Source organism: Cupressus sempervirens, chromosome 11, assembly GCF_028749045.1.
Source record: "Cupressus sempervirens isolate cs-2001-9-10 chromosome 11, ASM2874904v1, whole genome shotgun sequence".
In the NCBI taxonomy this organism is placed as follows: Eukaryota; Viridiplantae; Streptophyta; class Pinopsida; order Cupressales; family Cupressaceae; genus Cupressus; species Cupressus sempervirens.
The window spans coordinates 824,363,180-824,390,533 of NC_143128.1; the positions used below are offsets into that span (position 1 = coordinate 824,363,180).

General features: G+C 40.4%; 1 protein-coding gene across 7 annotated transcripts in view; it reads left to right on the forward strand.

The window, feature by feature from the left end:
* Nucleotides 1–27,354, forward strand: part of FACE2 (farnesylated protein-converting enzyme 2) — a 130,197-nt gene that overhangs the window by 83,511 nt on the left and 19,332 nt on the right. For all 7 annotated transcript variants that reach the window (XM_089811251.1, XM_089811256.1, XM_089811252.1 and 4 more), the window contains exon 6: nucleotides 2,550–2,612. In XM_089811251.1, coding sequence (XP_089667377.1) covers nucleotides 2,550–2,612 — 63 coding nt within the window. The remainder of the gene's footprint in view (nucleotides 1–2,549; nucleotides 2,613–27,354) is intronic.

Genomic DNA, 27,354 nt, shown 5'->3' on the forward strand with positions numbered 1-27,354 from the left:
CAAACATATCATAACACAGTTCCTATAATTGATCTTCATGCTCGTGGTGGTTGTCTCAAGAGTACCTGAAGCCTAGTGTCATGATGCTATTTAAATCTGCTATATATCTGTGAAGTGGTTTTCCCTGAAACATGAGATCACATCCATGCACATACACATAGAATGTCTATATGAAGTTTGAAGCCTAAAATGAGATGTGGATGTCACTTGAACCCAGTTCCATTGATTGTTATAATTGTTAATGTTTTGCCCGATCCACATGAAAAATGGAAAATATAGGAGATGTTTAACAAAACATCACCTCACGGCATGCTCATATAATACCAATTAGAAAATTCCAGTCACACATGTTTCAATCAAATTATTTATTGTTTTTCCCAATCCACATGAAAAGTGGAAAATATAGGATATGTTTAACAAAACATCACCTCACAGCATGCGCATATAAAACCAACTAGAAAATTCCAGTTACACATGTTTCAATCAAGTTATTCTAAGTGAACAATTTTCTCATTGGCTTTCAAAAATCTTTGTAATTTTCTTACTTGCCGACAAGGTGATGCCTTCATATAATTGTTTGATAAGGTGGCAACCGTAATTAGGATTTGTGGGGATTAATCTTGGCCCTTCATCGTGAATCAATCTTGGCCCATCATTGTAATTGAAGAGCTATAAAAGGCAAAGGCCTTCTCATTTGTAAAGAGTTAGATTCAAGAGATTAGGAGGCTAGAGAGAAGTTAGCTAGCTAGTAGTAGAGTAGAGTAGGAGGAGACCTGATCAAATTGTTGCTATAATGCTATCAAAGTAAATGGTGATCTATTCTTGGTCTTCATGATGGTTTACTTAAAGTGCTTCAATTCCTCATTTAGATTTCATTTCATGTTGAATAAAAGTAGAAGTAGATGGATGGATGATGTTGTTGAATGGTGATTAATGAGAAGCTAGTGTCCAACCTTTTGTTACTTGCTGTCTGTAAATAAAGGTGTAAGGTTAGTCTGGGCCTAAATTGAAAGTGTTTAACTTCTATTGGAGACATTCATTTAGATTGTGCCTTCATAAGTTATTTGGATGAATATTGACAATGTGAAAATAATTTCTGCATCCACAGAAGATAGCACCCTCCCATGCCTAGTTGATTTGGCAAAGCAAGGGTTGGTTAGAGGCTCATCCCATCATCAACTTTGTCTTACATGCTCAGAGTTGGATAACTTTTGTTTCTTTGCAAGTTATTTGGCTGGAGATAATTGATGTTGTTAAAAGCAATTGATATCCATTGAATGAATAACATAAGTCCCTTTGTGATAACCAACATATCACATCATTAAAACAGAGTGAAAACCCATAGTAAAGAAGGAACCTTGAGGTTGTCTCCTTTGATCAGACAATTCATCTACATTGTTTAGCATATTAGTATCCTTGTTCAAGAGAGAGTTGGACATTTGGTATTTCATCATGAAATATTAAGTATTCGATTCTGTGTGTCTTACGTCAACACTCCCCTTCACTCTTTTGCATGACTTCCCTTTCCTAAACTCCCACACGGTGTTCTTTTTTTTGTTTGGCTATGCTACTCTTATCTGCATACCTTTTGCTTGCTCACAGTGCTTTCTTTTCTATCTCCATTCGTTCTTCTCTCTTCACTTCTAGAGGTCCATCCCTCTCTATCCCTTCGGATTTCTCCTTGCTGCGTGTGTTTGCCTCTTATCCATATTTTGTTCCTTTTGTTTAGATTTGGAGGGGACATTTTCCCCTCCTCCCTAACTTATCTATTTCTTTTATTTTCCTTCCATGGATTCCTTGTCTCATTCCAATTTCCTTTGGTGTCTCTTTTCTTGTTAGTTTCAATGAAAATAACGTTCTTTGAGAAATTTGGCGTTACACTTGCCAATTGCTCTGTGTCCACATTTTTGCATACAAGTATACTGTGAAAGATTGCTGAATGTTGTTTTACAGTTGTCAATTGCATATAAAGGTTAAGGAGTTTGGCTTTAGGCCTCCCAATTTCATTTCAACATATCCATTCATATCCTACTATAATGAGATTCCATGAGATATATTTTCTTAGGCTTTTGTTCGAACGGTCCATGTATCCCATCTATGCTTCTACATTTCTCATACATATCTGCCAAGAGGTTGCAACTCATATCTAATTTTGAGTAGAAGAATTTTAAGAGGTTCAGTATTGATATCAAAAAGATGGAGTGATGTAAATACACCAGAGTTGAAAGCCTACCAAAACCAAAAATAACAAACGAAGAAAATATTTTTGGTTGATGCTGATTGCTGGTTAACCCGGGATGGTCCTGGATCCACAGGTCTCAAGGGTAGTGATCTGGATCTGCTAATTGAATGAATGCTGATTTGGCTATTGCCCCATCTTAAATAAAGTTTTTATTTTAGTCATATGTAATACCTCTATGAGTGATATTATTTTCTCCATGTCATTAATTCTTTGTGCTGCTTACAATAAGGTTTATCAGCTTAAAATTCTTTTAGTTATATCAGAAAGTTCCTACATTGTGTTCAATGAGTTTTCTTTTGATTCACAGGTTTGCAATTGGGATATACTGTAATTTTTGGGTGGTATGCATCTTTTCTCTTTATTCGAACAGGTACGAACATTCTGAAACCATAATGGTACGAAGACAACTTCTGAGGGCCTGACTTTAGAAATCCAGTATTTGAGTAAACTTTGTTTGATTTAAAATAATAATTTTGAAAAAAATAATAATATTTTGTTTCTCATCATGAAATCTGGCAGTTTTGGCTTTTACCATTCTCACAGATAGTTTCTTATTGGTCAATTGACCTTTTGGAGAAGGTTTTTTCATACCTCACAGTCTTCTAAATTTGTATTTATATGTAGAAGTCTATATATTACTAATGGAATATACAACCCCAAAAATTCAGATGGAATAAATAATGTTTCAATCTTTCAATGTTCAACAAATCATTCGAGGTTTAGTTTTCAGTGTCTGAAATTAATGGTTGATGCTTGCTTGGTTGCATGAGGTGGGTATCTGATATCTTGTTATTTTCAATAGCTAGGATAGTTTCGCATCATTGTGAAACTTGGTGCTTCATTGTACTACTATTAAATTGATGGCTTTGGAACACTGTTTAATATTAACTTATCATCCCTCAAATTATCATATTTCCTAAGGATTTAAATCAAAGCTTAAGGTAGACCTGTGGACAACATTCTGAGGAATTAAGATTGTGCGAAGTGGTAGAAATGTCATGTTATTTCATGATAAAATTGAACGAGTTTTAATATAATTTACTACTTAGCCCAATTAATGTGAAACACAATCAGATTTCAACTGGTGCTGTGTGTAGTCGGAATAAAGTAACTATCAATAAAGAAATCATTTCCTCGTCTACTGGTATTGTGGTATGAATGGTATATTTTGTGTTTTATTTCATGTCTCTTAATTGGGTTATTTTGTATGGTTAGGATAGCATATCTTTGTGAACTTGAATGATATTTCTACTCTACATTTTGGCGCTGTTGCCTAAGTCCGAACTTGGAGGTCGACAGGATGGAGTAATGGGAAGGCCCTTTGTACGGCTCATCCAAGTAACAAATAGTGTCAAGGAAGAGGAAATAACTAGATAAGATCAGTTGACACGTGATTTGGTAACGGCCTGGGAGGTTGCGGTCGGTTAGTATGTACAAAGGGAAGCCCGTGAGAGAAAGGTCCTTGAAGGTACGGTATGTGATGAACTTTTGGTGCCACCAGCAGTGTATGATCTCCTAGGAGAGATCCCTCGCCTATTAGCATGCAATTTGTTGCGAGTGGAAAAGGAAAGAGCCGAGACACAAAGGAATGGAGGAGACAAGTACTACAACAATTTGCAGAAAAGAGGACCAGGGAATGCAAAGAACGTGAAAACTCCAAAAAGGGAAACAAACAATAAAACTATTTATGCCCCTGATTCCAAACATATATCCTAGGCGGGTACAAGGAGAAGAAACCGAGGAAGAAGTCACCTTGAGGATACTACGTCTCCAGCAGCAGGAGGAGAGACATCGTAACTTGAAGGGAGGACAAGGGGATTCCATGAGAATCCAAGAAGGGTCGATCGAGCATACAATTGAAGGTATAGCAAATTTGGTCATCTCGAAGACACCAACAAGGAAGTTGGGATACAAAAATCTAGAGACACCCGTAGGGAGAGATCTCCGATAGGAGCAAAGTCAAGAAGAAGAGGATACTTTCAGTATTTTCTCCTCGAGAACGAACTTCCAGTTAGGAGGAAGTGTTCCATCGGGAGGAAGTGTTCCATCGAGAGGAGGTGTGCCATTCGGAAGAAGTGTTTTGACAAGAGGGAAAAAGCTTTACATAATTGCAATAGACAAACAAAAATTACCAAGGTTCATAGGGGACGGCTCGGAGGACCCCGCTCGTCACTGTAAAACATGTATGGCAATATGGCAAGCGAATGGACAAATTGATGTAGCGGAATGGTTAAAAGCCTTGCGGCCACACTAAGGGGTATTGCCATTGATTGGTATACTGATTTGGAGGCAGCAAAGAAAAACACATAGAATAATATCCACACAGCCTTTGAGGAAGAATTCAAACTCCTAAGGGATGATGATGAAATAGTAATGGAGATTTATAATGCAAGACAAGGGAAGAGTGAATTAGTCAAAGCCTACAACAGAAGAACGAAAGAGCTGATAAGGAAACTAGACAACAAGCCGACATATGGTTCCTCTGTTTGTTTAACTTCCAACATGTTGACTTCTTTTCTTTTAGGGAAATCCACGTCTTCATGGTTCCCTAGCTTGTACCACTTGCACAACTTAGTTCTCCGACCATTTGGTAGTCTCGAGCGAAGTGCCCCCATTCGTTACACCTTCGACACTGAAACATTAGGTGGCCTTTTTCATCATATTGGATGCGACTGTGCGGTGTATTGGTATTAGTATTGCCCCCTCGTCTTGTGTTCTGATGGAGGCATTGAAATTTGTGTTCCTTGGAGTTTTGGGGGGAGTAGATTGTTCTCCTATGAGTACTTCTGCACTTCGTACCTTCAAGTTGTACGAGCATTCTTTAAGGGAATGTCTCGCTACTTGACAAATGTCGCAAAACAAGTTCTTTGGGCAATTGGCCTTTGTGTGCTGCTCGCCACGACATTGTATACCAAACTTCCTTGCTGCCTTTGACTTCCTTCTCTCCTTTGATTTCCTTCATCCGCATCGTGTCCTTGCGGAGGGCTTGGACTATTTTTGATTCCTCCCTTTCTTCCTCACTGCTGGCATGACTATTTTTCTTCTTACTTCTAGAGGTTTTATGTTTACTCTCAATATCCATAGCCCTGTCGCAAGCCTTTTCGTAGATGGATGAAGATACCACCTTCATTTTCTTCTGTATGGAGGGACTCAATCCCTCAATGAACCACCTTTTTTCAGTTCATCGGCTGGTTTGTTTTCCAATTTCCCTATAAATGCCTTTAATCTCTTGTTGTATGCCCACTCATTTTCATTTTTCCCTTGGCAAGTGTTATATATTTCAGGGATCATCTCATAATCATCATCTCTTATCCGTTTGAATTCTGCCTCAAAAGCTTTTCTTAAAGTGTCCCACATGGACTTTTATGTGTCCGCTAGATCCATATACTAGTCGATTGTCACTCCCCGCAGGGTGGCAGGGAAGGCCTTCAACCAATATTCTTCATTGTCCTACCCCCTTGCTTCCCAAATGATTACACACATCTTGCAGTGTCGTATGGGATCTTCTGATCCCTCCCCTTTGAGCTTGGGAAGTTTTTGTTTATTTGGTGTGTTCGGCATTTTTCTCTTGTTGACTTGTTGCAAGTGTTCTTCTTGACCTCCCAAGGTCCTTTGTTTTTGTTCCTCTCCTCCTCTCGGTGTTTGTAGAATTTTCGTATTCCCGTGTTTGTTTCTTCCTCTACCTTGGTGGAAGTGAGATTTCCACCTTCTAGGGGTTACTAGTTTTGGTGTACCTTATGATGGGTGCCTCTGAGATGCTAGACTTTCAATTCCTCTTACCATACTTTACAATAACTCTGCTATCTCTTCTTCTAGGTTTTGTTCCTCATCCTCACTAAGAGTATGCTCTAGTCCCTATACTTGTTGGGCAATTTCGTGTAGTCTACGCCTTCTCTCTTCTTGTTGGTGTACCAATAATGCCTTCCTTATGTCTTCCTCAGTGATTTCCAATGGAGCGCCCTTCCTACGTCTTCTATCCTTGTTAGGGAGGATGGGCATTAAATGCGGGGGTTATGGTTTCTTCTATACTTTCTTTTGTCCTTTGGTTCCTCCACCGAGGGGTAGTTCTGTGGTTACTAGTATCCTTGGGCTCCTCCTCTTTGTGGGTCCTTTGGTATAACCTTTGCAATATTTGTTGTCTTATTTGCTCTCAGGTCCGCCTCTCTTTGTTCTTCTATTGCTACCAGCCTCCTGGAAAGCAATCTTGGAAGATTTCCTAGGAGGTCGTACACAACCTTGTTCACCATGAATTTAGCATGTATTGTACCAGTGGGGAGAGCCCTCTTCTCTTCCTCTCGCCGGACATACTCATCAATCGCTATGTTCCATGCGTGCACGAGGTCCTGTGTCAATTCATCGTCTGGTTACTTCCTCTTCCGCAGTAACACTATCTGTTATGACTATTTGTTTGTGGAAGGGTCAGCCAATTATACATCCATCTTCCTTCCACCTATTGTACCCTGGAATGTACTTAGACAATGACACCTGAAATGTTTATGCTATAATGGTAGAATACTATCAACAACATATGCAAATATATATTTCACAACATTACTATCACATCTATCTAAGGGGTACGACATATAGTGCATGAGTTAGTTACTAATACCAACCAATGTGACTCTTGGTAAAACTTTTCCTAACTAGTAAAGTATTTAATTGCAAATTTACCCGCTACTCTTTGTAAGTTCAAGATGCCCTTGTGTGTTTACCCTAATGGAGCCCTAATTTTTTGCAAAAAATTAGGGCCTCCACTTAGAAATAAAGTTTGAGAATTGGTAATTAAAGATGAGGGATATCAAGAAGTTAATGAACATACAAAAAAAGTGAGTTCAGGTTGAACAACAAAATTCAACACAAGTGGGCAATAAAAGACAATGCTTATTATCCACTGAAAATTACTGTTGTCTGGATACAGTATTGAAGCAATTAGTATGTTGTATTAGACTCTGAATTTATTTCCACTCCAGTTGCTTGTTGAATGGGGTTTTCCAGATTTGACCCACCCTAGAACATCTTCTGCAATAGCATGAAATATTCTCATAATTCAACACTTGCTTCCATATTCTATCCTCCATCATTAGTCAAATTTTGAGAGACTAACTCTTTGATATCTCTAGATTCAAAGATAAAAGTATGCCTATTTTATTCCTGATTCCTTGAAAGCTTGTATATATTTAGAATTGCAATGGCACATGCAAACCTTGTCTTGGTTGGCATTACAGAAAATGAAGAAAATAAGGTATTCAAGCTTAGTTACCCAAGTTTTCCGTTTTGGCCCAAGAACCCTACTTGGGTTCAAATCGGTTCAAAATACAGGTCTGGTCCAACCTAGGTTTGATCAAGGTTTGAATTTCCTTGGGTTGGTTTGAACCCGCAGTCCAAAATTTGAACCCGGGCGAATTTGGGCTGCCCAGATTGAATTTGGGACAAATTTGGGGGAATTTAATATTTATCGAGTTCTGGTTGCTCTAGAAAGTGAATGTAAGTAGGCTATTTTGGCTTCTAACATCATTTGTGGTGTGTAAATAGGTGATTTTGTGAGCAAATAGGTGATTGAGCAAAAAAAGTTTGTGGAAGGTGGAGTTTATATCGTATGACTTTATGATACTCAATACTTCTAGGCTTCATAAATATGTATATATATAAATTTTCATAATTTTTACATGTTTTTGTACGAATGAACCCAAAACCTTTTCCAAAATTTTGCTGTACTGGTGAACCAATTCTTCGAACCCATATTTCGAATCGAACTTGAATCGGTAACTAAGTATTCAAGTGATGTGTATCTGCTATGTCAAGAAATAGAAACAGTGGCAACTAACTGCAATCCCATTAGAGAATAGTCATCAGAGGTATTCGGTTAGCCATTTGAAAGTTTGTCTGGTAAGACCAAAGCATATATATGTAGTCAACATACAGAGTTAAACAGAGTTATTCATCTTATATGACATCATGATTTTGATGAGATGGTCCATTAATTATACAACAATATATAGGGGAGCAACTATTGCATGAAGATTGTTATAAAGAACAAAGAAGGCATTGAATAGAGAATCACACCAGTAGTGAGCCTAAGCATGCAGTGATAAACCAAAAATGCCCAGGAGAGTGTCCTCAGATGAAAATACAGTGATATAGTAATCAAATAAAAGCATTCAAGGGAACTATGTCAGTGAGCAGGGAAGAAAGAGAAAGATGGGATTTGTGATAAAGATATGTAGATTGAAGGCAGAATGAAAAAGCGACACAACCCGCATCGAGCAAGAGAAAAATGACGGCAATAAGAGAGGATGCCTTCAGGATCCTCCATGGCTGTGAAAAGTGAATACTATACAACCCTTCAAACATCCATTCTCACATGCGCAAGAAGTTATTTTGAAACCATGTACACCTTATTGGTAACATTAAATATACAAATTTTCCTGAACAAGAAGAGCCCAATAATATTGGAAGATCAAATCAGAAGGCTTCTGCAGATTGACTGAAGGTATCATATGAGTATTTATAGGCAGACGGTGAAGGAAAGATATACAAGTCATAGAATAACACAATAATAACAACCAATGTTGGAAATGAACCCGGGAACCATCGTGAGTTTGAGAAATTTGCACATCGAATCTCAAGAATATTTGTTGAAACCTCCAGAATGAAGGAGTCGTAGTTGATGAAGACTGTCACTTTGCATATGAAACATGCGGACCCATGAAAAACTCTTTGAATGGTAAGGTCGAACTATGTACAAAGATGCCAAATTTATCTTGTGATGTCATTTGTTTTTGGATGTGCGTGTCATTGGAGTTATATATATTGCATTAATTCCATCTATATGGCATGGGTCAATAGTGTTCATCTTCAATAGTCAACATATATTAAAGTTTCAAACTATTCAAGACTAAGAAAGAACAGAAGGACGAGGAATAGACCAAGTTGGTGATAGATCATGGTGTATCTAGAAACTCCACCTCGTTACCTCCAACATTTCTTCATCCACACAAGCCTAGCTTTAGAATATCAGGTACTTCCTTCTTTGCGGGACTTTTGCAATTCATGAGCCATACACTTGGTGCAAGCGGTTGGTGGTCAAACAAGAAGATGCGTTCAGAATACTGGAGTACAATAGAGGTTAATCGTGGAGCTCCAATTCAATGATGAAGAACAAACTCATACCAAGAAGCAATATGAAGACAAAACAACAGAGTGTGCAAGAAATATGATAAGGTTTGATTAAAATATAAATAATGTTCATCACCTTTCGCATATCCTTTTTCTTAAGGATTATAATGCACAATTATTTTACTCATAAGACACGTATGATAAGATAAGATAAGATAATGATATTAATGTCCAACAAAAGACTAATAAAAGGTCTATGGGATTGGAAGATTACAACCATGATGCTAGCAATAGTAGGAGCACCAAACGGTGTCTGAAAATTAAAGCAAACAACAAAACAAAAAGCAAGAAGAAGAAAAGAAGAGAAACAGAGAGAAGGCCAAGAAAAGGACTAGGAGTCCTTTCTAGGCAGGAAGAAATCAGTCACAGAAGGATATGCTTGTTGATGGGTAGAAGCTCTGCTTTGTCTCTAGGAACTCGTAGAGGAGTGTTGCTGCTGCGAATAGCCAGAACGGGATTTGACAACTCTGGAATAACCGAAAGAGCTGATAGAGCTTTTCACACCCCGCAAATGAGATAAGGGTGTGAAAAAGGCCGTAATGAGCTGAGTAGAAGTATGTTGGTGAGGAAGAAGTGATTGTAGCGTAATATCATAGAGCATAGTGGCCTTCTGAATATAAAGTGCAAGACACCTCTGATCATAGTAATTGAAAAAGTCATAAAGAGAGAAACACTCTCGGAATAGACAATAAAATCTCCCTCTAATCTCGTAGTAGATAGGGCAACGGAAGATAAAGTGAGTCTCAGTCTTAATCTCATCCAAAGTGCATAGCTTTCATATCCACTCCTTGTTGTCAATATGATGATCGGTCTAAGCTTGAAGACGGTGAGAACCAACTCTGAAGGACCCCAGGGAGATACACAGGGCGCGAGACCACCGTCAAGAAAGGTAGCTAGGATGAACAATAATCCCGTCAGAGATCTCCAAGAAGTGCTTTGCATAAAATGACATCTTTGGACGTAAATCCTCAGGCGGGTTAACCCAGGCAGTGACAATATATTGTCTATAAATGTCAACTCTGACATGCTCATTTAGCTATTGCCGTGAGGGGAGAAGATGAGCAAGGGCATTCAATGATAACTGGTAAGGGGGAGTCAATCAATATCAATCCCAATCGATCCGAGCAAAGAAGCCTGTGCATACTAGCAGCGAGCACGAGAACCAACCTCAAAACTTGTAGTAGCAATCAAAGAGCAATATGTTAAGTGTGATGATTATTTAAAATAATCATTTTTCTTAAAAAATAATTTTTATTAAAGATAAGACATGCAACCTTTGAGTATTGAAAAGTCACATCGGTTGGATGTAACCAAGTGACCATTTGTATCATATAAATATTAGGTTCAAATAAAAAGAGTAGAGCATATTCAAAAAAACATTCTACAAAGTAGTAGTAATATATATTTGTACAGAGGAATAAGGAGCTTTGATATGGCTTTATAATATAAAGTCATTTAATTTATTTTAATAATAAAATAAAAGGCCCTTTGTTTATTTTTTATTAAAGGCGTGGAGAATTAAACTGCAATTGATTGGTCCTTTATAATCATTTTAAAAAATTCTATAAACAATTTATGTTAGATAAGTGGACGAGGTCATCTATGGCATTTAAATCTCGATCATCATAGATATTCTAAAATATTTAATTGTTTATGAATCTGTGTCCATTTTGTCTCCTTGACCTTAGGAGTTAAAGCACAATCTTGACTAGTTTAAAATTGTGTATATATATTTGATCCATCGCATCTTGATTATTAAACTGTTTATAGTTTGTGCATAGAACATTATAAAGTTGTACGTTATAATCTTCATTGTAGTTGACTCTGTTACCCGAATAAGCTAAAGCACTGGTCTTTATATCATTCACGTATTGGATAAATATTTGAAGTTAGAAAATCAATAACTTCCTTCTTACAAACCTCAAATCCATTATTGACAAGTATTATACAAAACATCCAATCATTTTGAACACTTAGCATATAGTTTCGTTTTACTTGAGTTCAAGGACTTTGCCAACTGAAGAACTCTTCAAAGCTTAAATTCGCTTTAGAAAAACTTTGAACGAAGTGATCAGGTTCAAGGAGAAGGTGTAGCATGTTTACCGCATAGATTAAATGATTAATGCACAGATAATGAATACGAACAGCAACAACAGTACTTCCTTTATCATTCGCACATGCCAAGAGATTACATAAAGAGCATCAGATTAGATAAGATGATTTACAATGTACCTAGACGGGGTATAAATACTTCCGCCGAACCTTCCCGAAGGGGTCTGTCGTCTACAAAACAATCTTAATCTACTTGTCGGCTACCAAATACAAAATTTTCGACGGCATAACCCAGTCGGCTACAAAATACAAAATCTATTGACGACATCATCCCCCCCAAAAAGAAAAGTCATCTCCTGACGACTAACAAAATAGGAGACAACCCACATACAACAAAACAAAAATACTAGAGAGGAGGTGGTGCCTCTGAAGAATGCTGCTGCCGATGCAACTCATAGACCTGCTTTGTCCGGATGCTCAAATCCTTCTGTATCTGCGAATTAACCTCGACGGCCTCCTTCAGAAGAAGTGCCGCATCCATAGCCTGCGTCCTAGCTAACTGCAACTCCTGTTCTACTGCATCCTTATCCCACACAGCCGCTTCCTTATCCCTCAACAGTGCTGCTTGCTTAGTTGCCCATGCTGCTTGCTGGCTAGCCAAATCCGCCGCTAACTTCTCTCTAGCCTCCCTCTCAATTGCTAGAGATCTTTTTGTTGCAATCCTGTCCGCTCCCTGTCTGCCTTCGTGTGCCTGTGAGCATAATAAACCTCTTTATATAGTCCCACAATCTCATCTGCCAACTTCTTCAGCAGAGTGTTGCACGGCCCCAACTCTGGCTCAGTGGCCCAATCTGCCAACATCTCCGATGTCTCAACTGCTGGCCAACCTCGCTCCTCAAAACATGAATGGAACTATTGCGGACAAATCCCCCTGATGTAAGCTCGAACCAAATGCCACTCTCCGCTGAGTCATAGCCTGCAATGCTACATCGTGTCCCTTCTTTAGTGCAACCTTCATAGCCCTGAGGTAGTTCTCGCACCTGTCCTCATTCGACCCATAATCTTCCTTTGCAAAACCCTTCATCGTCCACTCGGCATCACTATTCTCTTCCTCATCTGTGGGGCCATGCCCACATCCGGTGCGGCCTCCTTTGCTCTCGGTGCAACCTCGGCCTGTGTCACCCCCACCTCCTTAGGCTCTGGTACTGTAGCTGATACTCCCAAGTGCTCGGGAGACTGGATGGACGGACCAACCTCGGTAGGGATGAGTCGGAATTGCTGTCTCAAGAAAGCACTGGCCCTATCCATCACCTCCAACTGCTCTGATTGTGTGAGCTCCATGCTCTCCTCCTGGTGTGCTGGCTGGGCTGACTAGATTGTCTGTACTGGCTCGGTGGCTGCTAACAAGGAAGACGAAACGGTGACGACTGCATCACAGTCACATCTAAGCGAACCTGGGGCTCAGGTTCCGGCGTTGGCAACTCTACCCTCTGCGAGACTGGCTCCGTTGGTGCAACTAGAACATTTGCCATGGTCGTGGAGAAAGTAACACTTGGAGTGGCCGTTGGTGTAACAACAGTTGTCGTTGGTGAGACACCCTCTGCCACTGCCCGTGGGACATCTGCTACCGCCGGCAGGGTCATCACGACCGGTGCATGACGTTGACCAAAAGGAGGAATGTGTGACGTGGGAGCAGACAAGTGTGTCGAGGTTGACAATTGCGGCGGGGTGAAAAATGTGGGCTCACTATCTATTGGTTCGCTGTCAACCTCCGCTGACGTACTCTCTTCCTCATGCTCCGCCCCGCTGCTCTCTGAAGTCTCCTCCCGTCCATTGTCAGTGTCCCCGTAAGCCGCTTGCAATCCCTGAAATGCCTTCTTCTGTCCCGTTGCTGTTCCACCCGTGTCCAGATGTCTCCAAGAAAATATTAGAGGCTCTCGTTGTGCCAACTTTTCCCGAGGTGGCACCTCAAAATCATCCATGGGTATCTGATTAACCGCTGCCTCCAGAAACAAGCCAATTGCATGATGCGGCATAAAGAATGTGTGGTGCTGGAGTGTCATGAACTCCATCTTGTCACCAAAAACTGTAGCCCAATCATACACTGTGCCATTCATGAATACTATCTGCAACAATACAATATCTGAAGCCCGAGTTGCCCTCGACAGCTTGCTTTTGATAACGTCCATAATGTACCTCCAGTGGCCTTCCCGAATAAGATCTTGTCGAAGTCCTTTGCATTTAGACCCCTTGATCACTGACTCCATCTCGTTGGGTGTAAGATCACGATCCACTAATCGAATCCAATGTTCCTTCCGTTTTTGAGAGAGCTTGTGATTCTTGATTTCCACCTTCTTACCTCCCGGACTAGGAATGCCAAAAACCCTTGTGAAATCCCTAGGCTTAAAAGAGACTGTCATTCGATGCTTTTTGTACAAAAATGTGCTTGTTTTGTTGTGCCAATTATATGCTTGTATCATGGTCCGCAAAACTGATTCAAATAATCGGATAGAAAAAACTGGAAGCTGGATGGCCCAATGCACTTGTGCCCGTATCAAAATTTGCTTAGCGAGGTCGGCGTTCGGAGTTTCCTGCCACCACTTCCCGCATTCGCTGCCATTGAGTCCCTCAAACTGGACAGTGAGATGGGTGAGTTCTGCTCTGACTTTCTGTTTCTTACTGTTGGAGGCGGATGGCCCTGCAACTCGGATTCCACTGCTTCTGTTTCCCTGCCGATTCCATGCAATAATGGCTTCTTTCCTCCTTATATAGTGTATGGTTCCTCCTTCCGGAGGAGAGAAAAAACTAGCCACGAGAGAGCTTCAATCCGAGGGAAAAAGTTTAGGCTGTGGGGAACAAAAGAGATCTGCCAGACTTAGGACCCTTAGCCGTGGAATAACAAGTCACTGGATGATTAAAGTTCCTTCTCAACCTTACTCCAACGAGTACTTGAATAACACATCACAAGCATCAACTTTTTTCCTGTCTCCAAACTTTCAATGTGCGAGGGCCAATGCAACCGTCGATGGATAACACTACGCTAGCACAGGATCTTTTACTTTTGAACCTAACTGCAATACGCATGCCTTGCTAGCAGAAAACTTGCCCTTGAAAACGAAGCTGCTGAAATCTTTATTTGGTGCCTTCTCTCACGGCTTATGACTTGAAGAAAACGCTGAAGTCTTTGTGCTCTGAAGAGTGAAGCCGCAGAAGGACATCAACGGACACAAACTTGCCTGCGGGAGGTTAGAGAAGACACGCGGAAGATGAACAGCGCCACGGGAACACGATCATATGCGGAAAGCATCATAGCGCTATTCACTGTTTCTGTGCACACTTGCTTATGATTGAATACTTGGGCTTTTTCTCCTCCGGTGTTAAGAGAGTTGCATTGTCAACAACTTGCGCCAAACATCATTGATTCTACCATGGAAGCAATTCCAACATTAACGAGTCTTTTATCCGTGAGAAACCAATAGTCGTGGGTAAAAAAAGGTTATCCACGGAAGGTACTAGTAGCAGGGCGCGGAAACATAGAGTGCCTGTGGAAGGAAAGAACCCGTGGAAGGAAAAGCGCCCGCAGAAGGAAAAGTGTCCCTGGCCACAAGAGATTGCCGGGGGAGAGCCTAGTCTGTGGGGGAAGATACTAGGTGAAGCGATAGTGACAAGGTTTCCTTCATAACCAAACTGGATGATCGTGAAACATTTGCGGAAATAACATGTGGTGCCCATGGGAGAAGAAACCAGGCCGTGGAACATAGACCGTGGAAGAGTATCACCGCCGAATGGAAAGTGTTCATTGCGGAAGGAAAAGTATTGACTGTGGTAGGAAATACTATCCGTGGGAGACACCCCGCAGAGAACAAGAGCTGTTTGTGGGAGATTGCCTGCGGGGTCACTTTGTCCGCAGGATTTGTCTCACCCAATTTTTAATACTTCTTGCAACATCCACCCCGCGGAGAACAAGAACTGCCCGCGGGGTCACTTCTTGCTTCTTTTTTTTTTTTTTTAATTTGTTAATAAAAAACAAAAATACTACTCAACTATGACCGAGGTAAATTACAACTTAGTTTTTCGCCTCGACTTCACCATCCTGTGACAATGAGGGGATTTGGCCTTTGCTATTCTGTGATGCCAGAGGCATGTTTCTCGCATGATATATGTTCAACTTTGACCTGTTCATTGCGTGAGGTACCTCTTGCCCATCCAAGGTCCACAGTTTTATTGCTCCATTGTTGTCGACCTCCCAGATCTGGTATGGTCCAGCCCATCTAACCTTAAACTTTCTCGGTTTGATTTCATTCCTCCCATCGTACTTCAGTACCAACTGTCCCGGCTGAAACTTGTTGAGTATGAGATGCTTATCATGCCATGCCTTACGTCTGTTCTGTGTTACCTCTGTGGCCCACTGCGCCAACAATCGCTTCTCCTCGAGCTTATTCAAATCATGCAGTTGTTCCCTTAAGCTCTTCATGTCACCTAGCCTATTTTCCAGTGCTATTCTCAGGCTTGGTATCATGAACTCCGCTGGTACCACTGCCTCCTGTCCGAACATTAATTGGAAAGGTGTGTGCCCTGTCGTCACTTTAAATGCTGTACGATATGCCCACAGAACAGAATGTAGTTGTTCCTCCCAATCCTCCCCTTCGACTGCAAAAAACTTGTAGATAATGGATACCAGAATCTTGTTTGTAGCTTCAGCTTGTCCGTTTGCCCTCAGATAGTACGGGCTCAATAATGAATGGCAAATCTTGAATTTGGTGGTGAGCAGTTTGATGACATGATTAACAAAATGTCCACCCCTATCACTTGTTAATTGTAATGAAATTCCATACTTGGTAATGATCTGCTCATAAATAAACCTTGCGGTGTTGACGGTCGAGTTATCTGGTAGTGCGCGCGCCTCCACCCACTTCGTCAGGTACTCTGTTGTGACAATAATGTACTGGCATCGTCTAGTCCTGCTCACCTTCAAGGGTCCAATGAAATCCAATCCCCACCGTTCAAAGAGTTCCTGCATGTGTGAGGGATTGAGCAGCATAAAGTCTCTCTTCAGTGGCTTCTCGACGCGTTGGCAAGTGTCACAACTGATGACCCATTCCCGTGCGTCATTGTACACCGTCGACCACCACAATCCTGCCAGTAGTATCTTCCTCGCCGTGGTGTTCGGTCCCATATGTCTACCTGCTGGTCCCTCATGCGCTTCCTTCGGTACTTGCGGTATTTCTTCCTCCAACACACACCCTCTAAGAATATGATCCGGCCCCATCTTGTAGAGCAATCCGTTGATCAATTGGAAGGTATGGCCCCTGATTATCAACTTGCACCTTTTGTTTGGTGGCATTTCACTAGGGAACTGTTCTGTCGACAGATATTCTCCAATGCTCCTGTACCATTCTGGCAGTATTGCAATCCGAAACGACTGTGCGTCAGGGAAGTCGTTGTGCATCCCGTCCGCGGGTTCTCTTGTTTTGATTCTCGACAGATGGTCGGTGCTGACATGCTTCTTCCCTGGCCATACAATGATTTTGAAGGTAAACTCTTGCAACAGAAGCAACCATCTGCTGATTCTTCCTTGAATGACAGGTTTATTGACGAGGTACAACAAAGCTTGATGGTCCACATAGAACACTAATGGTGTCGCCAACAAGTAGTATTGGAACTTCTGTACTGCGTACACCATGCCCAATGCTTCCCGTTCCGTGGTGCTGTAGTTCTGTTCTGCCTTAGACTATAGCCGGCTGGCAAAGTATATCGGATGATCCAAGCCGTGGTTGCCTGTCTGCGCCAAGGTTGCTCCGATAGCATAGTTGGATGCGTTGACATGAACATGGAATTCCTTATCCCAATCCGGATACGCCAAGATGGGTGCCGCAGCCAATTGTACTTTCAGCGTTTCAAACGCCTCATCCAGCTTCTTGTCCCATCTGAATGATTCTCCTTTGCAAGTTAACCTGTCTAGCAGGTATGATACCTTGGCAAAATTTTTGATAAACCTTCTGTAATAGCCTATATGTCCAAGGAAGGACTTTACCTCAGTCACATTAGTAGATGGTTGCATTTCTAGGATGACTCTCATTTTGTTCGGGTCGGTCTTCAATCCTTCCTTACAGACAATGTGTCTGAGCAGTCTTCCTTGCGGAACCATGAATCGACACTTCGTGGGGTTCAACGCTAACTGTGCCCTGCGACATCTCTCCATACATTCATCGAGTATTGCCAGGTGTCTGTCCTCTGCGCTGAATACAAACCAATTTTCAAGGAACGCTTTGAAGTTTCTCATGGACATTTTGTCAAAGATGTGCAGTATAATCCGCTGGAAGGTGGCCGACGCGTTGCAAAAGCCGAATGGCATCCAATTGTATGCATAGACCCCATCTTCGGCGACAAGCGTGGTCTTCAATTTGTCTTCCTCCACTATAGAGATCGGATTGTATCCGGAAAATCCATCCGTCCATAAAGGAGTAAATTTCATGTCTAGCGACCTCCTCCAGGATGCTGTCTGTGAATGGAATCAGGAGGGGATCCTTGATCATGACTGCATTAAGGCATCTGAAATCCACGCATATCCGGATTTGGGTAGTGTCTTTCTTCAATGAGATAACTATAGGTGACACCCATTCACTTGTCTGTACCTTGAAAATAATTTCGGCTTCCAGCATTCCGTTGATTTCCTTTGTAACTCGTGCCGCATAGTTCTTATTCATTCTGTAAGGTCGCTTCCGTACCGGCACTGCTCCTTTGACTAGTGGGATGTGGTGCACACACAACTCCGGAGGTATTCCCTTTAGATCCTTGTATGTCCATGCAAACACATCCTTATATTCCAGGAATATCTTGAATGCTGCTGCTTTCAATATTGGATCCCAGTTATCTCACACCAATATGTTTCTTGGTTCAACTTCGTCTCCCAAATTCATAGTTTGCAGTGTGGCTTCATTATACGTGATTGTTTCCTCCTCATTGAATGTATGGGCAGGTGTGACATCCAACGGGGCATCCCCCTCCTTTATCTCGGTGAATTCTCTTGGAAATTCATCTTCCCTCGGATCTTCCTCAATTGTCAGTACATTGCAGCTCTGGAACAGTTCGTAGTCCTCTATTTGCCAGTGGTAGAGACTGTTGACCGAATCCAAATTGTCATCTATTGATCCACCTTCCAACCATAGGACTCCCTCCTGATCTGGTTCCATACACTGCCTCCCTTCATCTTCCTCTTCAGAATCTGATGACAAAGCTTCTTGTCCCACCATTTGAGTGTGCAAATCAATGATGAACTTTCTCCCTTTGCTTTCCAGTGATAAAGTGTTTATCTTCCAGTCGTGTTTAACTTTGGCCTGAATAAGCCATTTGCGGCCCAGAATGATGTCGTATCCTTTTCTCTTCAGCGGGATGACGACAAAGTCAAGCAGGAAAGGCTGTGTACCAATTGTTATCGATTGCGCCATCAGAACGCCAAGAGGTTTTATGCCATGTTGGTCTGCTGTCAGCAACTGAAATGTAGGTGGCCACAACGTTGGTTGTCCCAACTTCCTCCAGGTATCCTTGGGTAAGACGTTCACGCCGAACACGCTGTCAACAATTGTGTCCGTCAGCACACTTCCGAGAATCCCCAACTTGACGACTGCTGGATGCCGTCCAGATGCAAGTGCTAGCAACATTGGGTCTTCTCCACCAGTGGTAATTTCCTTCGCTCTTCCTGGTTCTCTTGTCACTGGTACAATATTTGTGACTGTCGATCTGAGCTGAGGCATTGTAAGAAGCAAATCATTTATTTTGACTCGTACCTCCGTTTGTAAAATCTGCCATACGATGTTTTGTTTTGTGACGTTCCTTGTCGAGGTGCCGGTGGTGTCTTTCAGCTGAGAGGTCTCTGCTTGCAATGCCTTTTCAATCGCCGCCTGCACTTCCCCCAGTTTCCTCTTTTCTTTTGCTGGGTTTGGGTACACTTTTGCTTGCCTCGGTGTAATTGCGAGAACCTCCTCTTCATCCGTTCCGACAGTGATCAAGTTTACTCTGGATTTTGGGCACTTGGCATCTTCATGATCGCTTGGTCCGCACCATCTGCATAACAATTTTGGTGTGGTTGCTGTTGTGCACTCCTGGGCAAAGTGACCCCACAAATTATAGGCTTGACATTGAACAATAGGTCGTTCGTTCGCATCATACTGAATTTGAGTCCTACCGCCATTATTATTGTTATTGTTCGCATTGTTGTTGTTTTGCCTGCGTCTATTATTCTTGTATCCTTCGGATGTGGCACCCTCCGTGCTTGTATTTCTGCTCCCTCCAGACACAGAAGCCTCCTGTGCCAGGAACACCTGTTGAGGGCCTCTGGTTTTCATGTTGAAGAGGCATTCCTTTGTGGAATGTCCCATGATCTGACAAATATCGCAGAACTGGTTTTTTGGACAGAAGCCCTTTGTGTGACCTTCTGCTTTACACTCTGTGCACCATAATTCACTTCCCTTTGTTTCTTTTTGCATGTTCTTGAATTCTTTCATCATCTAGATCATGTCCTTCTGGAGGGCTCGGACCTTTTTGCTGCTTATTTCCTCATCACTACTTTCTTCTTCCGAGGATGCATCGTCATTTGACTCAGAGGAGCTACTCTTCTTCTTCTTCTTTTTCGTCTTTTGCTCACTTTCCAAGTTTAGTGCCCGGTGGTATGCTTCAGTGTATGATGACGGCGACACAATCTTCATTTTCTTTCGCAATTTCGGGTGTAGGCCTTCAATGAACCACCTTTTCTATAATCCATTAGCCGGCTTATTCTCCATTTTGTTGATCAAGTCCTTCAGCTTCCTAGCATAGACTTGAACTATTTCATTTTTCCCGTGTATATTCCTGCTACAATTTCGTCGTCGTCGCGAAGTAGTTGAAATTCCGCTGTAAACTCCTTAAGGTTATCCCAAGTGGTTAAGTTCTGGGGATCTGCATCGGCAAACTAGTCAATTGCAACACCTCGTAGGGTTGCCTGAAATTGCCGGACCCATTCGTTTGTATTTGTTATGCCATTTCCCCTCCAGATCGTCTTGCATGTCTTGCAATGTTGGATGGGGTCGGCCATACCATCACCATCAAACTTTAGTAGCTTTTCTTTTGGTCCTGCCATTACTACTGGATTTTGTGAATGGATGTTGCTCGGTCTTGCCACACTAGCGCTGTTCACTCCCACACTGGCGATCTGCAATCCCACACCGACGGACTGTTCTCCCACATCGGTAGATTGTACTCCCACACCGGCGGACTGGTCTCCCACACCGGCGGACTGTTCTCCCACACTTGTGGTCTCAACAGCTGCGAACGGTGGTGAAGAAGGATCCTCTGAAGTTGTCCCTTTTGGAAGTGTATCCCGGACGAAGAGTTCACTCCGTGCTCTTGCTCCCTCAGCACTTTGAGCTGTGCGAGTCAATTCTCTTCCGTCTGGACTCTCTTCCCTCGGCAAATACAAATTCAAAAACTCCTCCCTTGCTTCCTCCACCAATTCCACCTGCTGTCGAGTCTCCTCTAACAATTCTTCCACGATTCTGTGTCTGTTGGTAATCTTTTGGAACCTCCTTTTGCATTCGGCTTGCTGTGCCAAAATTCTTGCGCAGTACGTATGCCATCTTTCCCCTTCATCTTATTTCAATCTTTGTTAAGCTAATTTGGCATTAAGCTTCATTCCTCTGTCCTTCCAGGTTCATAGGGCAACGACGCCAAATGTTTACCGCATAGATTAAATAATTAATGCACAGATAATGAATACAAACAGCAACAACAATACTTCCTTTATCATTCGCATATGCCAAGAGATTACATACAGAGCATCAGATCAAATAAGATGATTTACAATGCACCTAGACGGGGTATAAATACTTTTCGCCGAACCTTCCTGAAGGGGTCTGTCGGCTACAAAACAATCCTAATCTACCTATCGGCTACCGAATACAAAATTTCCAACGGCATAACCCAGTTGGCTACGGAGTACAAAATCTACCGACAACATAGCGAAGCCTGAAGTGCAGGGAATCAAGGTGATTTTCGTTTATTGGCCAGAATTGATTGTCAGATCCTATCAGAGAAGTGGCAGGTTCTTGGATTTCCAATCTGCGGTTTTGGGAACCAATAGATTGACAACTCTGTTGGGGAGAATTGCTCACAATATATATTGTAAGTTACCTAGAGTTTTAGATTTCGTAGCCCAGAATGAGATAACAGTTGTATCAGTTTGTTTGGACGTGTACTCTGTTGGAAGTGAGAACCCAAAAAATCAATACATTCATCGAAAGAGGTGGCGACTCTATTCAATACAATTTTTAGTTAGTAGCTCTATTGAGGGAGAAGACTCAAAAGGAGATGGTGGTGAGTTTTTTCAAATGTATCGATCCTTTCAAAGAAAGCCTTTTATCCCAAATGGCATCAGGCCATTGGATTTCAACAATTTTGATTATGAACCTAGCAAGTTATGTCCAAAGCTTTCACAACTTGTACCAAAGTTCCATGGAGAATGGGAGGAATCAGCAATTCAGCATTTGGATGCATTTTATGCATTCATAGAGGACTATGAGGTTTGTGCAGAGGATTAGTGGATGAAGTTATTTGTCAGAAAATGAAGGACAATGCAAGACAGGCGTATGAATCATTACCTACATAATGTATCTCATCTTGGAAACAATTTGAACAATGGTTCCTATCTGAATTTCATGATGGTAGTGCGGAAGATAACATGTGTTATGAACCAGTTGAAGCCCAAAGCTGCAACATGGAAGACGATCTTGAGATGTCCCTGCTTGATGCCTTTTTTAATTTAGAGAGATTTGAAGGGGAGTCTTCTGCGCATTTGTACATGAGGACAACGAACATTTATCATGGGATACCATCAGACATCAAGCCTCCATATATGGAATTTATAAAGAATATTTTTGAGTTTGGAGTCTCGCCAAGTGACCTTGATTTGAAGATTCGTTTTCAGATATTGGAAGAAGGTGGTACCAAAGTGAAACAAATGCACGAGGATGTTCCTAATTTGAATGGGGAAGAAATTTGAGGACAATCTGAGGAAGATTCCGTCCATGATGAAACTTGTGCGACAACAGATGTCAGTGTATGTAAAATTGAAGAGGAATGTCTCAGTATGGAAGAAATTTCAGATTTGCTAGATATGGAGTATGAGGAACACGTTGAAAGAAATGGCCCAAAATTTTTCTCGATTCACCATGGTGAGCAGGTTGATGGATCAGTGAATTCTCAAGGGGTACTAGATAAAGGATATAGTAATTCACATGAATCATATAGTAAAGATGAAATAGAACTGCATATGGCATATGAACAAGAGGAGGTTTAGGATATATTGCTGATGAAGATATCCCTCGTGCTGGTCAAGCAGATGATGATTCTCAAAAGGATGAATTCAGTACACTATTTGATAATATTATATGTAGTGATGATTGAGATGAAATCTCTTCTCTTATGAAAGTATGCTTGAGTTTTCTATGTTCCTGAATCTATTGTTTGAAGAGGAAATAGATGAAGATATGTCAAAGTTCTCTATGTTCTCTAATCCATTATTTGAAGAAAATGTTCTATGCAATCAAATCCGTCAACACCATGATGAAGATAGCAGGTCAAATGATGATTTTGAAGTTGATGAAACTCGTGATATGCATTCAGAAGGTGAGATGTTTTTCAGTTCATCCTATGAGCCGGCAATACGACAAACATGTGAAGCTGATATGAAATTAGCCATGCATGATGAGGAGATTACATTGAAAGATAGTTCTGAAAATTATTTAAATATCCTATCTGATCAGATTCTTGATAAGAAGGAAGTTCCTGAATGCGAGTTATCTTCAAATTCTCTTTGTGAGGAGAATAGTATCTAAAGTATGAAGAGGGGTCAGATTGTGTGCAAAGGGACAATCAAGCAAAGAAAGTTAATCTAGATATTGGTATAACAAATCAAATGCATGGGGATCATCCATGCAGCAAAGACCACAATGCTTGTGATGAGTTCTCAAAGGTTAAACGTAATTCATATACTAAGGACTGCATTGATGAAGTGGAAAGTACTATCCATAAAGATGATGTGTCGAATACAATGAGATCCAAAGTGTTACATGATCAGAACTATGTGTTTGATAGAGGAAAGAATCAATGTTCATTTTTCGGGGTCCTGGGGCCACCCAACTTCACTCTGCACCATGTTGAGCATGGATGCTTGGTCTACTCCTCCAGAGATAGTTGGAGTCTCATTATGCCCACAAGAAGCATATGTCCCCAACAAGAGCCACTCATGGAGCCCTAATTTTTTGCAAATAATTAGGGCCTCCACTTGAGAAATAAAGTTTGAGACTTGATGAAGTTTTGTTATTGATAATTAAAGATGAGGAATATCAAGAAGTTAATGAACATTACTTAAAAAGTGAGTTCAGATTGGAATGGCGAAATTCAACACAAGTGAACAATAAAAGACAATGCTTATTGTAACAAACGGATTTTCATAACAAAATAAAGGCGATCTAGAAAGAGTTTTCCTCAACTATTTATTGAACAAATATATTGAATTCCTTTTCATGAGACATTAACTGCTTTTAACTACCAACGATTAACTGAGATAACAAAGCTCAACTGAAATAACTATAACAATGATCAACTAAAATAACTATAACAATGATCAACTGTAATAACTGTAAGAATGATCAATTGAAATAACTATGATAACATTCAACTGAAATAATTGTAACAATGATCAACTGTAATAACTGTAATAATTGAAATAACAAATTACTATCTTTCCATGCATATAAGTAAATCAAATGCATAACATTAAAAAGAAAGAACATATTAGAAGTATTCGGTGAGTCTTTAATTGGTTGTGCAAGCCTTGGCTTTGGGCAAGAGGATAAGCATTGACTTAGGCTTAACCTCCCAACCTCGGACCATATTTATCCCCACACAATCTATTGAATAGAAAGACCCTCCCTACCCTGGGATCAGGCTTGAGATACTTTTATTCCAGCCACCTTAGCATTCCGGTGTTTAGAATGTCCGCATAGTTATGGACGGACATGTTTGAATAACTTATTTTACTGACATTAAGTGATCATAGATGGCAAACATGCCTTAAACGACCTCGGCCAAGGTTTTCTGATGGGTTACATGACCTGATCACCACCGCTCGACTTAACAACAAGGGAACAATAGTATGAATAAGCATGAGCTATTAAATGAAATTAATTTAGATTTGTTATGTCATGTTTGACTTTGATTTCTATGTTATTGCAGATTCCATCTCACCTCTTCACCTTTTCCATGGCTATACAGTTGGTGAGTCCTAGGTGCTCGAATCTCAGAGAAATCGGCTCTGTTTGTTGATCCTCAATTGATATATGAATATTATATGTTTCCAGCTTATCACAATCTTTAAGACTTGCAGAATAAATATCATTTGATTTTGACTTTCAATGGCATAAATAAAATATGATATCATGTCATGGATAGTTGGCTTTTTATTCATCATAACAGCCCTTTCCTAGAGAGGGTCTAACTGATGACATATAAGCAAGATGATTTGCATCATAATATGAAACTGTATCTTACTGCTATAATAATCAGAATGCAGTAATATCTGATAATAAAACATATTGCAATGCTTGGAATATGGACAACCACATAACCTGGTAAAATCTAGAAATAAAATGGAGTCTTGCTAGACGCTGTCAATCAGCCCCACTCTTCACAGAAGAAATCCTTATGCGCAAATCCCAGTGTGATTATCAATCATGTCTTCAGCAAAACATCAATATAAAAGGCAAATCGTAGAAGGAAAAAGCAATGATTACCAAGTGGTATATTGCAGAGATATCGTGTGATATCTGTAGAGGTATCGAGTGTTATGAAATCGAGGTCGGGTGATATGAAGGAAATCGGGTGATATGTTCTTATGCTCATGATCTCTCTTGGGTCAAAATAAAAAGGTATTCAAAGTCTCTTTGGCTTCCAAGAAGCCGTAACTTACCAAGAAGAGACTTGGCTCTTGATCGCCAAAAATATGCCAAATGTGCATTTCGGGTTTTATGAAGAAATTGAATAAATGTGGAAAAAAAGATTTGAAGGTTATAAATCAAAATTAATTATAATATATATCTATCTACTTGCACATAGATGTACTTATGAGGTGACATCATGTTATTTATTAAAATAATACTATGGTGTCACTTTTATTCCTATATCTATGTACACATACATAGGTATACATTATCATGATGTGGTGGAAAAATCAATAAAAAACCATTTGAGGTATGTATTATTTTTAATTAAAATAATTAATGTTTTAAATGTTTATTAATAGCTCATGCGGGTCCATCGATTGTATCTTGATGTTTAAGTCGCTAGGTCCTTACCAAGGCAATTAAAGGTCATACTTGTCAACTTGATAATTGGACTAAGCTAGTATCCCATTCTGTTGATCCCGTTTAGCAATGCTTCTCCCCTTCATCTTCTCTTGCAATCGCTCGTGCAATATTTCCACGATAATAACTAGTTCCATAATAATTCCATAATAACATTTAATATAGATAAAGAATTTAATTATTAACCATAATTCGAAAATCAAGCAATTGCTAAACATCACATGACAAATAATGGATAACGACCATCTTCATTAAACATTTAACATAATGAATACAACGAATATATTTAACTACCCTCTTCACACGATTACGAAAGAAAATCCATTCAGTCTAACGGATATAAATAAATTTAAAATTAGGTCAAAAATTGGGATGTAACACTTATCATCCACTGAAAATTACTGTTGTTTGGATATAGTATTGAAGCAATTATTATGTTGTGTTAGACTCTGAATTCATTTCCACCCACAGTTGCTTGTTGAATGGGGGTTTCTAGATCTGTGTTCTAAATTCTAATACAATATGACCCACCCTAGAACATCTTTTGCAATAACATGAAATATTCTCATAAGTCAACACTTGCTTCCATATTCTATCCTTCACCATTAGTCAAATTTTGAGAGGCTAATTCTTTGTTATCTCCAAAATATCTGTTGGAACGCCTAAAATGAAGGAGTCATAGTTGATGAAGACTGCCACTGTGTGTATGAAATGTGCGGACCCATGAAAAATTCTTTGAATGGTAAGGTCGAACTATGTACAAAGATGCCAAATTTATCTTGAGACGTCATCTGTTTCCGGATGTGCATATTGATGGAGTTGTATATATTGCATTTATTCCATCTATATGGCATAGGTCAACAGTGTTCATCTTCAATAATCAACATATATTAAAGTTTCAAACTATTAAAGACTAAGAAAGAATAGAAGGACGAGGAATAGATCAAGTTCATTGGTGATAGATCATGTGTATTTGGAAACTCCACCTTGTTACCTCCAACATTTCTTCATCCATGCAAGCCTAGCTTTAGAATATCGGGTACTTCCTTCTTTGCTAGACTTCTGCAGTTCATGGGCTATGCACTTGGTGCAAGCCATCGATGGTCAAACAGGAAGATGCGTTTGGAATACTGGAGTACAAAAGAGGTTACCCGTGGAGTTCCAATTCAATGATGAAGAACAAACTCATACCAAGAAGGAAAACGAAGACAGAAGAACAGAGTGCGTAAGAAATATCCTAGGGTGCAATTAAAATATAAATCATGTTTATCACCTTTCGGATATCCTTTTTCTTAAGGATTATGATGAACAATTATTTTACTCATATGACACTTATGATGATTACTTAAAATAATAGTTTTTCTTATAAAGTAAATATTATTAAAGAAAAGACATGCAACCATTGAGTATTGAATAGTCATACCGGTTGGATGTAACCAAGTGACTATTGGTATCATATAAATATTAGGTTCAAATAAAAAGAACATA